Genomic DNA, 12,670 nt, shown 5'->3' on the forward strand with positions numbered 1-12,670 from the left:
AGTTCTTCTGTGGTTAAATGTTTGGTGTAAAGAAATTGAAAAAGCAGATTACCGTGCTTTAATGAAAATCTTTTATTTTTTTTTAAATTACTGGAAACAATTCAAACAAACTAACAAAATAGAACCTGGTCATTTTTCTACAAAAACAATGTTTTATGTATACAGTATGAAACCAGCCTAAAATTGCAAGCATCAGTTACATTTTCCCACTTGGACATATATACATGGTACAGTATATACACTCAAATGAAATACTGTAAGTACAGTCTGCAAAGCTGTTTATTTAAGCACTGGAATGTGTCCGTTTTATTCCTGTGAGAGTGCCTTGACAAAGGCTTGAAGTCTGAGGACAAGAGAAATCTTCCAAATCCAACAAAAATATGATTTAAAAAAAGAAGATACAATCCTGTAAGTACAGCAGAGAAATATCGTCACTGTGGAGAGAGTGTGGTCTTCACAGTTGTGGCAGCTTGTCGACAGGTGTGTCAAATTTGAAGTCTGGAGGGAAGAGTTCTGCAGCGCGCGGGTAGATGAGTCGGTATGACTGTCTGATCGTAACGTCTGCAACGCCGGCAATATCTCCGATTTCTGTGGAGGGAGCAGAGACCAGTTCAACTGTTGGATCATTTACAGTCTGTAACATGCTGCAGCTTCATAACAATAATTGGGAGGAATTTTCTGCAGCTGAAAAATACAGTGTGAAAATAAAATATGACAAGATTCTATTTGTTTTTGGAGCCAGTCAAGAAGAGTTCAGTTTAAAAAGCATCACATCTGGAGCCAGAGGGCTACACTGTCCTGCTCAAGGACACTTCAACAGATTGGAGGGCTTGACAGGAGATACTTATCGGCTTGACCCATTTCCCTTTTATGAGGCTGAACCACAGGAATGTAAACACATTTAACTTCATCTTTATTGACCTACTTCCACATTTGTGATGATTAACACTTCTACTTCACTAATTTTTCCGAGGGCAACATTGTTATAGGTATTTGATTATATTCATCTAGAATCAGAAATCCCAGATGGAGAAATTTGTTTGTCACAGCAGCCTCGGGATATTACAAGAACAAGAGCAATAGCAAAATAGAATAAAAAAAGTATTTTAAAAATATATAAAATAGACAATATAGACAATATAATTAAAAAGGAAAGAAAACAGAATCAGATTGGCGTATATACGTATTTACATTATATAGTGCAAGAATGGACAGTCATTTTTTATATACAAGAGCTGCTGCAACAGGCTGCCACTCAACCGGCGCCATCTTGGACATAGAAGCTTCTATGATGCATAAACAGTAAATCCATAATGTGCACTAGTATATAGGTGTTTCTTTGGCCATTAGTATGATCATCACTTACCCTTCTGGGTCTTCTTCTCTGCAGAGGCCTGGGAGGCCATGTAGATGGCTGCTGCAGCCACAGAGATGGGGCTCCTGCCGGGCACCAGGTCGAGCTCCACAGCCTTCCTGGCGATATAGGTGGCTGCCATTTGCACCTGTTTGGGCAGGCCCAGGTTTGAGCAGAAGCGGGACATGAAGTCTCCGGTGGTGATGAGGTCCACGCTGGTCTCCAGTGCCTTCAGGATCAGTTTGAAGCACCTGCCAATCTCCTTCTTGGAGATCCGAGAGACGGCGCAGATCTCTGTGGAGGGAAGAGGAGGGGAGGAAATGTGTTAAATGGAGTGAAGTGAAAGAAATGTGGCTGTACTTAGCTTTTTTTCCCCCTTGCTGCTGAGTCTCTCACTTCCACAGTCAAATTAGAGAAGAGAAAGTGCACAAGTTGTGCATCCTTTACTTCTATGAACAGGATGTTTTCTTCTATTAAACCATAGGGACTGAGGTCTAATTGCCTTTACTTAATGGTGGCAAATTACACACCCCACGTTAAAGCCCACTGAGAAATACTTATGGGACTTCTCTTCCAAGAAAAGGTGAGAGCAATTTTCCAAGAATATCTAACGATGGCTCACCATCATATCCTCTAGTTTCTTACTGCACTGTCTGAGAACAAAACATGATGTGAAATGTTTCACCCCTCAGGCGATACAGCACAGGCAAATCGTGAGGTAAATAATTTAGCAAACTAGAATTTCATATCAGGAGTTTTAACACCAGCGCCTCTAATTTCTACTAAAGGTTAGATGTGTATTAAAAAATATTCTAATTAAACATGAGCACTCAGAAAAACATGACAATGGTGACTACTTGAACCAGCAGTGCATGAATATAAAGACAGGCAATTCTTAAAAGTATTCCGTCATGAGCTGTTAAAGGTTTTTGGTGTGGTACTTACATCACCTGTCCAATAAATTAAAATCTAATAGTTGTTTTGATTTTGCTCCATCAATCATTTCTTAAGAGCAGTCTTTAACCTCATTCTTATGGCAGTTAGCACAAGAAAAAACCCCTTCATCCTGACCTTTAAAGGTTCGTGGTACACCTTCTTGTCTGCAGGCGATGTAGAGACAGGCCGAAGCGATGGCATCGTTGGCTCGCCCCTTCAGACTCTTCTGTTCATAAACCTGCTTGAATAAGTTGTTTGTTCTGTCCTGCAGAGCAAAAACATTCAAACATTATTAACAGCAAACACATTATTTGCATCTTCCTGTTAAAGGTCTTGATGGAAAATGTTACCTAATATAGGGGGTTTGAAACTGTTTTGGATAAATTCTGCATAAAATGAAAATATTGCTCCACTTTTTCTGAACAGTTTCGATTCAATTTTGTTGAAATTAAACAAGCTGATAATAGTCGTGTCATGATACTGAAGTTTAAGTGAGGCAAACATGTCTCTTATTCCCAACCCCCCATTTATTTATCAAATAATCAAAAATGCAATTCAAATCTTATTAAAAACAACAGGTAAGGATAGTGGAGGAATTCTACATAATGAAGAAAAAAAAAAGATAAAACGTTTAATATTTTAAGAAGCACGGCTAGAGGAGAATTAGGAGAAATGTACATTATTCATTATTCAGCAACAACTGATTTGTTGATGAAATTATGAGAATGGTCATTCTACAAAATATGTTAGCCTCAATATATCTTTTTAGTTTGTTTGTTTTGTATTTATGTTTTTTTTGTTCAGTAAAAACTATTTACATCAACATATTTATCATTAATAACCCAAAAGAGGCCTCAAGTCACTGCAGAGCAAACTCTGGGGGTGGGGTGTTGAGTAACAGAAAGATTGGTATTGGGTTTAAGAAAAGAAGAAAAAAAAATTAAAAAACTAAAAAATTGCATACCGCTTTTACTCAAGAGACGTATACATGAACATGTGTCCGGCCCACATATGGCCCCTTGATCAAACTTCAGCAGAGACTTGTGTAGTGTAGTTTCCACACGCCACAGAATTACATAATCACCACGTAAAGTTAAGTTTTGGTTTCCATTCTCTTGCTCTCTCTGTCCCACATGTGCATCGTTTCCATTTCTCTTTTAAAGTTTTCCAGAGTCTGAACTAAGGACCAGGAGAGAGGAGTGTTTAGTGTGATCTAACGTGGAACAACTTTTAAGGCTCTCAACATTTGTCTGGTTAGCTGCACCTGTTGTAGGATAATCTTTCTAAAAAGGCACAATACACAATCATATTTCACTTTTTCTAAGAACTTACTATGATGTTCCTTGGCAGGTTGATGCGATCCGCCATGGTGCTGATTTCTTTAAAGGCGTTGAGCATGGCCCGGTCTGAGCTGCTCATGGTCCGCCGGTTCTGGTACTTGGAGTTACCGAACTCATCGAAACTAGCTGCGCCTGTTCCCTGTGGTGGAAACGGTGATTGTTTGTCAGTCAAATTCAGCGTTGTTGTATTTCAAGACAAGCCGTACTCAGTGAGGATGTGGTTTTTACTGAGTGCAGCACACGTTATTCAACAGTGTCAGTTTTTGAACCACGGTTGGACCAAACTCTGAACAGAAATATGCATCAGATAATATAATTGTTGTAAAGTATTATCAAACCATTCAATGACACACAATTGTTCCAGCATTAAAGTACCTGTAAATAACATCTGCACACAGGTATAATACATGCTTTGATATCTTTTGACATGCTGCAAATACCACCTGTAGTTTTGGACAGATTGGGGCTCATCTAGAATGGCCGACACAACCGTCACTCACCTTGCTGATCATGGTGGTTAGGTCGCCTCCATTGAGCAGTGGGTTCTGCGCGTCTCCCACTCTGGATGGATCTTTGAGGGCTTTCTCGTTGGAAAACGTCCTCCACTCTGAGCCCACATCAATTACACGGTCACCTGAGGGGGAAACGGTTTGAACAATTTCAGCAAATAAGCAAGATGTATGAGAAGCAAAAATGCGGCACAAGGTAAATTCAGCTTTAGAATCTGCTTTAAATGTGAATTGCGATTCAGTGTAACTGTGCTTCTCTCATAGTGACCAACATCATCGTCACTCTGGATTAACACATGCAACTTTTTTTCCCTTTAAACAATATCCTCATAAAAAAGGGATATCCTGTCGGATCGCTCTCAACGCAAAACAATTTCAACCAATATCTGTCTTTATTCGTTTTGTTGACATCGGCTTTTCAATCTTTTAGACTGATGGCTTCAACCATTGCTCTGAAAACAGCAGATGTGACGAGAACATTTTCAGAAATGGAACAACAGATTTTATCACAAGTTCTGTTTGTTGTCACCTGCATGTTCAGACAGTATCAGATCCCCCCAGAATAATTAACCAGGAGATGGTGCCACACTCGGCACAATTCCCTCATGCAAACAACTTCCAAGTCTCAAATACCGTAAATATTGTCTCCTGTACTGTCTGTCTTCAGCTCGTCCACAGCATTCTCTGAGTGTTCACTACTGTGGTAGACATTTATGGATACGAATAAAGGTCCCATTCATGCTTTGTTATGGTTTAAGACCCAAGAGTCTTCAGAGCTCTCCACACTTGGCACGCTCTGTGGAAGCAAACTGGGAGGCTCAGGGCGGCACAGAGCTACAGATAAGATGGACCTTGAAGAAATTCCAGACTCCCTTGTTAATATAGAGAAACAACATAGACCGCGAGTTCCGACTCCTCCCAGGTGGTGTGATTCTTGAGGACTTTACATGCCTATAAAGCTGTATGAAGCTTTTGGTATCCAACATGTTGCACCAAGATCTCCTCTGATGTCAGACTTGTGTTTTGCTAAATGTAAATATTCCAGTAATTACAACAGAGACCAATTTATTCTTTCATTCACCAAAGTTAAGACTGACCAGACGTACACGTTTTCCACATCAACTTCTAGGCTATATTGTTCCAAATCATATCACGCCTTCTCATTTTCTTCTCACTGTATATTACAAAACAGAATGATACATCTTGATCCAAACAATTTCAATGCATCAAACCTGAGATGCACAAATGACAAAAGGTGTGACAAAGGCAGGTCATATTATTTTCTTCCAGTTATCATGACTGACTGTTGTTGGCACCCTGTAAGCAGGGTCCAGGATTGGATTTATGATATTTTAATCCTGTTAGGTTCTCTGCTTTTTTTTTTCCCAACCATCCATCAGTCCCTCTAATATCTGACATTCATCTCCTCGGAGGCGAGCCGAAGCGATGGGAGCAGAACAGAGGGCACTTCGGCTTGCATCAGAGAGTGGCTGGCGTCTCTTGCCTCCCATCTGACCTGGTCTTTGCTCAGGGGGCTCATTAGAGAAGAACTCTGTTTTCTTACAGCTTTGTCTTACATCACACATTGAAAAAGATCTCTGCTTCATACAAACATACATACATATGAATGTATCTTTGCCTGTATGCGCCTTGGTGATAAATGACAGATTGAATAAAACTGGCTGAAATTGCACAAAAAAATAGTCCTTTCTAACCTTTAGTTTTTTCCCCTTCAATTTTAAACACTTCTACTGCACACCACTTTTTTCTCAATCGAAAAAAACATTTTGGCTCTTGGTGTTCACCTTGGTGTGCTACCCCTTATCAGTGAAAGGGGAAACCCTGCAAAAAGAATATTTCTTATTTCAAGTATGAAAGCAATTCATTCTTTCTCCAAGTGAGTTACAGTGAGAGAATTATTCTGAACATTATGGACATAATCTGAGTTTTTGTAGATGCCTTTTTTTTAAGAAACAACAATATTTGCTTCTATTGTATTTTGATGATGAAATCAGTCCTAGTAGCGGATGTGTCAAAACCTCACTTCTGCATAACACAAAGCAAATGTGTTCTTTGTGATTTGGCTAAATACAACATAAATGGATGGATGCTACAACCTGCAGATTACTATCCAGATGCGGGCTGAACAGCTTTACAGAGAAATACATTCAGTATACTTTTCCATGTTTTAGCTTCACTCTTATAGCCTTGTTTAGCATTTCAACTGAGCTGATTTTCACATGCACAATAAAACCAACCATACAGGTTGAGGAAGGCGTGCGCTGAGAGACCCTAGTGTGCACTGATGAGTTTAATTATCTGAGCTCAAGAGGAAGAGGAGATAAAGAAACAGGAAACCAAAATGGAGAGGATGTGTTTAGAATGTGAAGTTCTTCAAAAGCAAAAGTGCATGTGTTTGTAGTGTACATACTGACCTACTACAAGGCCACATTCAGGGCAAATCATGTCCCCCGCTCTGTAGTCCTCCACCAGTATGGCATCAGGGTGGTTGGGACACTGAACTCTGGGAAGGGCAAGAGCATCTCCGCTGCAGAAGGAGAACAACAGTTGAGTGATGGAATGGCTCAAAAAGGTGCAAAAAAAAAAAGACAAGAAAGGCAGAATAATAAAACAGGGAAATCCGGGAGGTATAGAGAGAGGGAAAAATTAAAACAATGTAAAACCTCAGCTACACTAATTTCCATTTCTAATACACTAAGGAAGAACATTTACATACAAAATGTCACACAGGCCAGATGTGCTTTACACTTTCACTTTACTTTCATTCTCGTTCCTGATAATACCCGAGTGAATATTCAACAACATGTCTTGCATGGTGACTATTTCATGTTATAATGGGTGCATTGATCCAATTAATGGACAGAAAAAGGTGAGAGTGCAAAACTGGCTGAAGCTGTCTAGGCTAGTGTCAACATGGGAATTCAGACAAAGGATAAACAATATCAGACATAAAAACGGGTCAGTGTACTCTTGATTAATAAACTGTGTCAGTAGCTTAAAGAAAACAATAAGCAACCTGGTGATGCTTAACAGGAGCAGGTAGTTCAGAGACATCAAATGAAAAATGTCAGTCTTATATAACCAATCAAACGTTTTCAGAGATTCAAATGAGGTTATCACCACATTAAAGATGATGATTCAGAGACAATTTGAGATATTTGCTTGAAAAAAAAGATCAACTAGCGAAAAAGTTGACAATTATGTGCAGATGGACTAAATGATTAGTCGAGTAACAGTCTCAGGTATGATCTAACAATCCTGAATGGAATCCAACAATGACCAGAATTCGTCACGATGATGTGGTGAGAGCAGCACAGATGATCTCACTACAGGGCGTCAAATCAGGGCCAAACCAAAAACTGCAGCAACACTTTCCGCTCTCTCCTTTACATCTGCATACCGGTGACAGTGGATGCAACATCAGATGAGGGGAAGGACGAACAAACACTCATATTTACTGGCAAGTCCAGCTAAAGCCAAACTTTAAAACGACATCAGCTGATCGGTGTTACAGAAAGGTTAGCTACATGTAGACACGCAGCACAGGAATGTGTTAACAAAGTGACAAGGCAGCTCCTCCAGTGCTGCTCGCAGTCCATTAGTGCAATCTCATAAAATCACAAGTTTCAGCTTCATGCTAGCTCAGCTGTGAGGCCAAAGAGCCCACACCGTGACACAACAAGTCGACAGCGTTGACGCGATAATCAACTGAAGCTATTGAACACCAGCACAGCGGTGTGAGAATATAACGGCGACACACACAGAGTGACTTCTGGCAACATCCCACAGGCTAGCTGGCTAGCTAGCAGCTCCTAGCACAACACATCGTACATCCAACCGTGCGATTAAGGGCGTGAGATTTGGGACAAGTATCAGCGTCGTTCGCCGAGTCTACCGCTACAGCTTTTAAAAGAATGATATTCTGAGAACCAGACATGAAAAGGAAGAGGTATTTTATTTAATCAAAGTTGCTGCTCACCGGCTTGTAGACGCCATGTCACTGCTCTCTCTGCCCGTGCGTCAAACAAACAATTGGGAGCAGCACCTCTACTTATAGCTTTTTCTGATCACATGTCCGCTGGAGTACGGCGACCCATGAGGTCCAAACTAGTCCAAATATCCCCCCCCCCGTTTCTTCAGCAGTTAATTGTTTGTTTGTTTTTTTAAAAAAAGCCTCGAATTGATTTTAACGGAACATTTTTGATGTATATGACACAACGAGTGGTGATGTTAAAATACGTTAATATGTATTCATGTTGACTTGTTCTCTATGCAGCAGTGTGTGTCTTCAAGTTCAGGCTACACCCATCACTCCCAAAAACGAGCAGTTAAAGAAACAGTACTGTACCAGCTCACACACACTACCAGCGACATGTTCACAATACCACATATATGTATATATATACACAACACAGGTTTGATAAAAAGAAGAAGAATATAAATCAAACGGAAACGCTTTTTTTCTTTCATAGCAAATGTCACACTAATTAAAGGGACAATTGATGAATGAATAGTTTTTACGTTTTAATCTATTATTTGAAACCTGCAGGATAGGTTCACACTAAAAATGAAAACTCAGTCATTATCCACCCTTCTGACAAAGGAAAGGTGAAGTTTTCAAGTCCACAAAACATTTCTTCACAGCAAAAGAGCATTGCAGCATTCTCTTAAACAACTGAAGTAGTTGTTTTAAAATGTAAATGACTCAGTAGTACCATGGCATACCATCTCACATGGCTGCAGGAGCACTTTCACATGTCAAGGGTGTAATTAATGTTTCTTTTAAACATTTTTTTCAGGGCTTCTGGAGACTTGGATTATGCAGGACAAGATGTATCAAACCATTTTAAGCTTTAGGGTGTGTTTTGATTGCCTTTTTTCTCATCCTAAAACAAGTCCCTACCTACTTAAGTTGTTTAGGAGAATGCTGCAACACTGTTTTCAACTACCAGAAATGTTTTGTGGACTACAAAAGTTCACCTGACTTCCATCAGCATGGGAGTGAGAGGATCATTTCCAATTTTGGCTGAAATTATCCCTCAACTTCAAGTGTGTCATGCAGTGTGTGTCTGCCTGCAGACGTGTTTCACATTGTGTCATGTTGTCTAAAATAATTTGGATTACTCTAGCATTTAGCTGGAATTAATGGTTTCTGTTTGACCAATTATTAAAACTAAATTACATTGTTATTACATGAAGACCTTTGTGGACATTATTTCAATTAAAACAAGGTGTTAATCACCAATCAAACCAGGGGTTACAGAGGTATAAATTGCAGAACTTATTAAGTACAAACATGATGATTTAGCAGAATGTGAGTTAACAGCTGACCAGTGTATGAATGTGTTTACAGTCAGTGTGGTTGCTCTACATGGAAAACATAATTATTTAGTCAGCCATTATTGACAAAATAAAGGCTTTTAGTTTTACTTATATAAATGGACATTCAAAACATCTGTGCAACTACTTGTCTCTGAACTGTACTGAAGCCCACTGGTTATAAAGGCTGTGATGTAACTGTCTGACTGTACCAGCCTGTGTCTCTGACTCTGTACCAATCTGCGACTGCTCTGCTCCTCTACATCACACTTCCCAGATCCCTGAAGGAATCCACACAGAGCCACAAAGAGTCATTGATGTGCTGCACATTTCCCAGTAACAAAACAGCAAATATATCCAAGAATGACACATCTATCATGTAAGCATGAATGGCCCATTGTTCCCAAACCTCACACAACTTCTTTGGAAATTGAATTTAATCATGAATAATTCAAATGCATCACCATTATCTCAGAGGATTGCCAGTGTGCATCAACACGACAGCAGGTGGGGCTAAGTAAGAACAGTGAGTCAAGTTGCTCTGGCTCTGCCACCATACTCCTTGTTACAGGATGATGATTACAGTGATTAGTCTATGGGCAGATCATTCGGCACTAGTGTAATGGAACCATTGAGACTTTACCAACACATATTTTGCAGAGTATGCATCATCTGGCCTGAGCGATCTAATCAAACATCTGTCAGGTGCTGGCAGCTTCACGTGGCTGGCTGATTCACTCCAGGTGAAAAACAGCCCTCACTCGGCCATGTCATCAGCACTGTAAACGTCAAGCAACACCCAAATGCATGTGTTTACTGCTGCAGAAAATAAGATGTGGGCACTGTGAGGTATTATTCTGAGAAGTGTTGCTGAGAACCGAGACATGCTGGTATGAGGACGTGGAGGGGAGAGTGGCATGTGTTCGCTGTCTGTTTCTTTGTCTTCAACACACATGCAAATACACACAGTGCACCGAGTACCTCAGTGCCTCAGGGGCTGTTTGCTCGTTATATCCCAACTGTAATATCATATCACACCTCATCGCCATCCATTATTCTTACTGTATGTTCAGTAATAACAAAGGATCAACACACGAGAAAACAGCTTGCAAGCAGACACCCAAGGCAGTGTATGTAACTTGACACCAGTGGTGGAATATAAAGTAAAGTACATTTACTCAAGTACCGTACTAGAGTCTAGTTTTGAGATAACTCTACTTTACTTGACTTTCTTCGTTTTTTTTCCACTCCACTACTTTTTGGAGGCAAATTTAGCACAATTTCCTCCACATTTAATTGATTACTCACCGGTTACTTTGCAGATGGCAGAAACCTTTATTGACACCAGTCTCTGCCCCTCACCCTCCCCACTACACGTCAAACGCTCCAGCCTAATCCTGAATTTCCTACCCCACTGTGTGCGTTTGTGTGGGTGGCAGAACTCAATGCTGACAGGACATTAATTGCTATAGAAACAGGTTTGTTTGGGTTTGTTGTTGGTTTGCGGCTTCAGCCCAACTTTAAATGACTATTTAGTCTTTGTTACTTCCACACGGAGCCCTCACATTTGTTAAATCGCTAGCGTATGTCTCCGTGTGTGATACAACCAGTGTATTCTTTACAAATCAGGGAGGGAGGTTTACGCTGAATAATTTATGTCTTACTGAGGAAATGCTCAACACCATGTACTGGTTGCCACGGGTCCTCATCTGTTGGCCCATCACACACGGATAGGAAACCTCATACTGTCCAACACTGTTCTGCCACCCGGTGTGACCAAAAAAAAAGAAAAAAAAAGACAATATTTATATCTTTTCCTTCCCCTCATGACACCAAGCATATGTCTAACCAGAGTCAGATGGTTTGCAAAAAGGGCAGTCCTGGTATCATTAGAAGTACAGCTCAGGCTAAGGCCATTTCTGAAATGATATCAGCATTCAGCTAACATCGGCAGCTTTAATACAAATAAGGTCTAATAGCAACAAGTTGTGGTGGGTATCACTGACAGGTAAGGGAGTTTTACACGCACTAATTCACTTCTTTTCTCACCCACTCTGTCCTCTATACTCAGCTCTCACAAAACTGCCTCACTCAACTCTAAGCAAATATTTGGCCATCCTCTATAAACAAGATATCTAATACATTTGACATATTTTACCTGATTTCTTATAGAGCCCGTAAAGAACACAGATCCCATCAGCCATCAGTCTGCCTGTGGTTATGTTATAGTCACACACCCCCCCTCCACATCTGATCTTGTGAACTCCCAGACTATCACACTACACGCCCCACTGGCTGCTTTTCTTTGTCTTTTTTTTTTCTTCCCCTCCTTCTTGTTTTTTTCTTCTTCTCAAAGTACAAGGGGTAGGCTCGTGTGAGCGAGAACAGAGTGCCAGCAGCCAGCAGCCCTGGACCGGTTGAAACCTGTATGGATTGCAACTGAGGAGACACTTCCTCCACCGGGTGCATCATCAACCAAATCCAGAAAGAGCTGGAAATGATGCACTGAGTTCAGCACTCAGGGTCCTATTGACTGTTGAGTTTGTCAATACCAATAATTTACACAGACAGACAGAGAGACAGAGAGACAGAGAGATAGATAGATAGATAGCTAGATAGCTAGATAGATAGCTAGATAGATAGATAGATAGATAGAAATGTTAATAATAGTTTAGTTTAAATGTAACAATACACTGCCACATGTTAAACACGTGTCATGAGTACATAAGGTACATGTGCTAGGTCTTAATAAGTCAGCAGAGTTATTTCTGCCAACACCATGAAGCACTTTGTGGTGTCTGGGACTGAAACAAAGAAGGGGAAGCAGGTGCGGCGTTCAAGTCGCGCTGAAAAGATGGTACACAGGAAAACTAAACTGTCAGTGGCAGACTCACTTCAGTTTAAATAGTACACTATTCATTTCAGGGTTATATTTTTCTTGTCTTGTACTTACGAAACTTCTTTATAATACATTCATTATAAGCCGTTATATTTCTCAAAGACTTGCTCAATACTTGTAAAAAAAGAGACCCTCCTTGTTTGCTGCATAGGTGAGATACTGAATGTAAACTATTTGTGACCCCAGTGCTCCTGTACCTTCCTCCGTGATTCGGTCAAATTGTTCCGTGCGCAAAACTCTGTGGGAAGTTTCAGCACCTGTTGTTAGTTTAGTGATCTCACAGAGATCTGAT

At 40.3% G+C, this 12,670-nt stretch overlaps 1 protein-coding gene across 1 annotated transcript; it reads right to left on the bottom strand.

Moving 5' to 3' along the window:
* Positions 1-57: 57 nt before the first annotated feature.
* Positions 58-8,286, bottom strand: gtf2b (general transcription factor IIB). Its single transcript, XM_037083789.1, has 7 exons — positions 8,140-8,286; positions 6,575-6,687; positions 4,131-4,264; positions 3,623-3,769; positions 2,426-2,555; positions 1,367-1,648; positions 58-588 (listed from the first exon to the last, which is right to left on the bottom strand). Exons 1-7 carry the CDS (start codon positions 8,154-8,156, stop codon positions 455-457), a joined length of 957 nt encoding a protein of 318 aa, XP_036939684.1. The 5' UTR covers positions 8,157-8,286; the 3' UTR covers positions 58-454.
* Positions 8,287-12,670: the final 4,384 nt, after the last annotated feature.

The sequence above is a fragment of the Acanthopagrus latus genome, chromosome 21, assembly GCF_904848185.1.
Source record: "Acanthopagrus latus isolate v.2019 chromosome 21, fAcaLat1.1, whole genome shotgun sequence".
NCBI lineage: Eukaryota > Metazoa > Chordata > Actinopteri > Spariformes > Sparidae > Acanthopagrus > Acanthopagrus latus.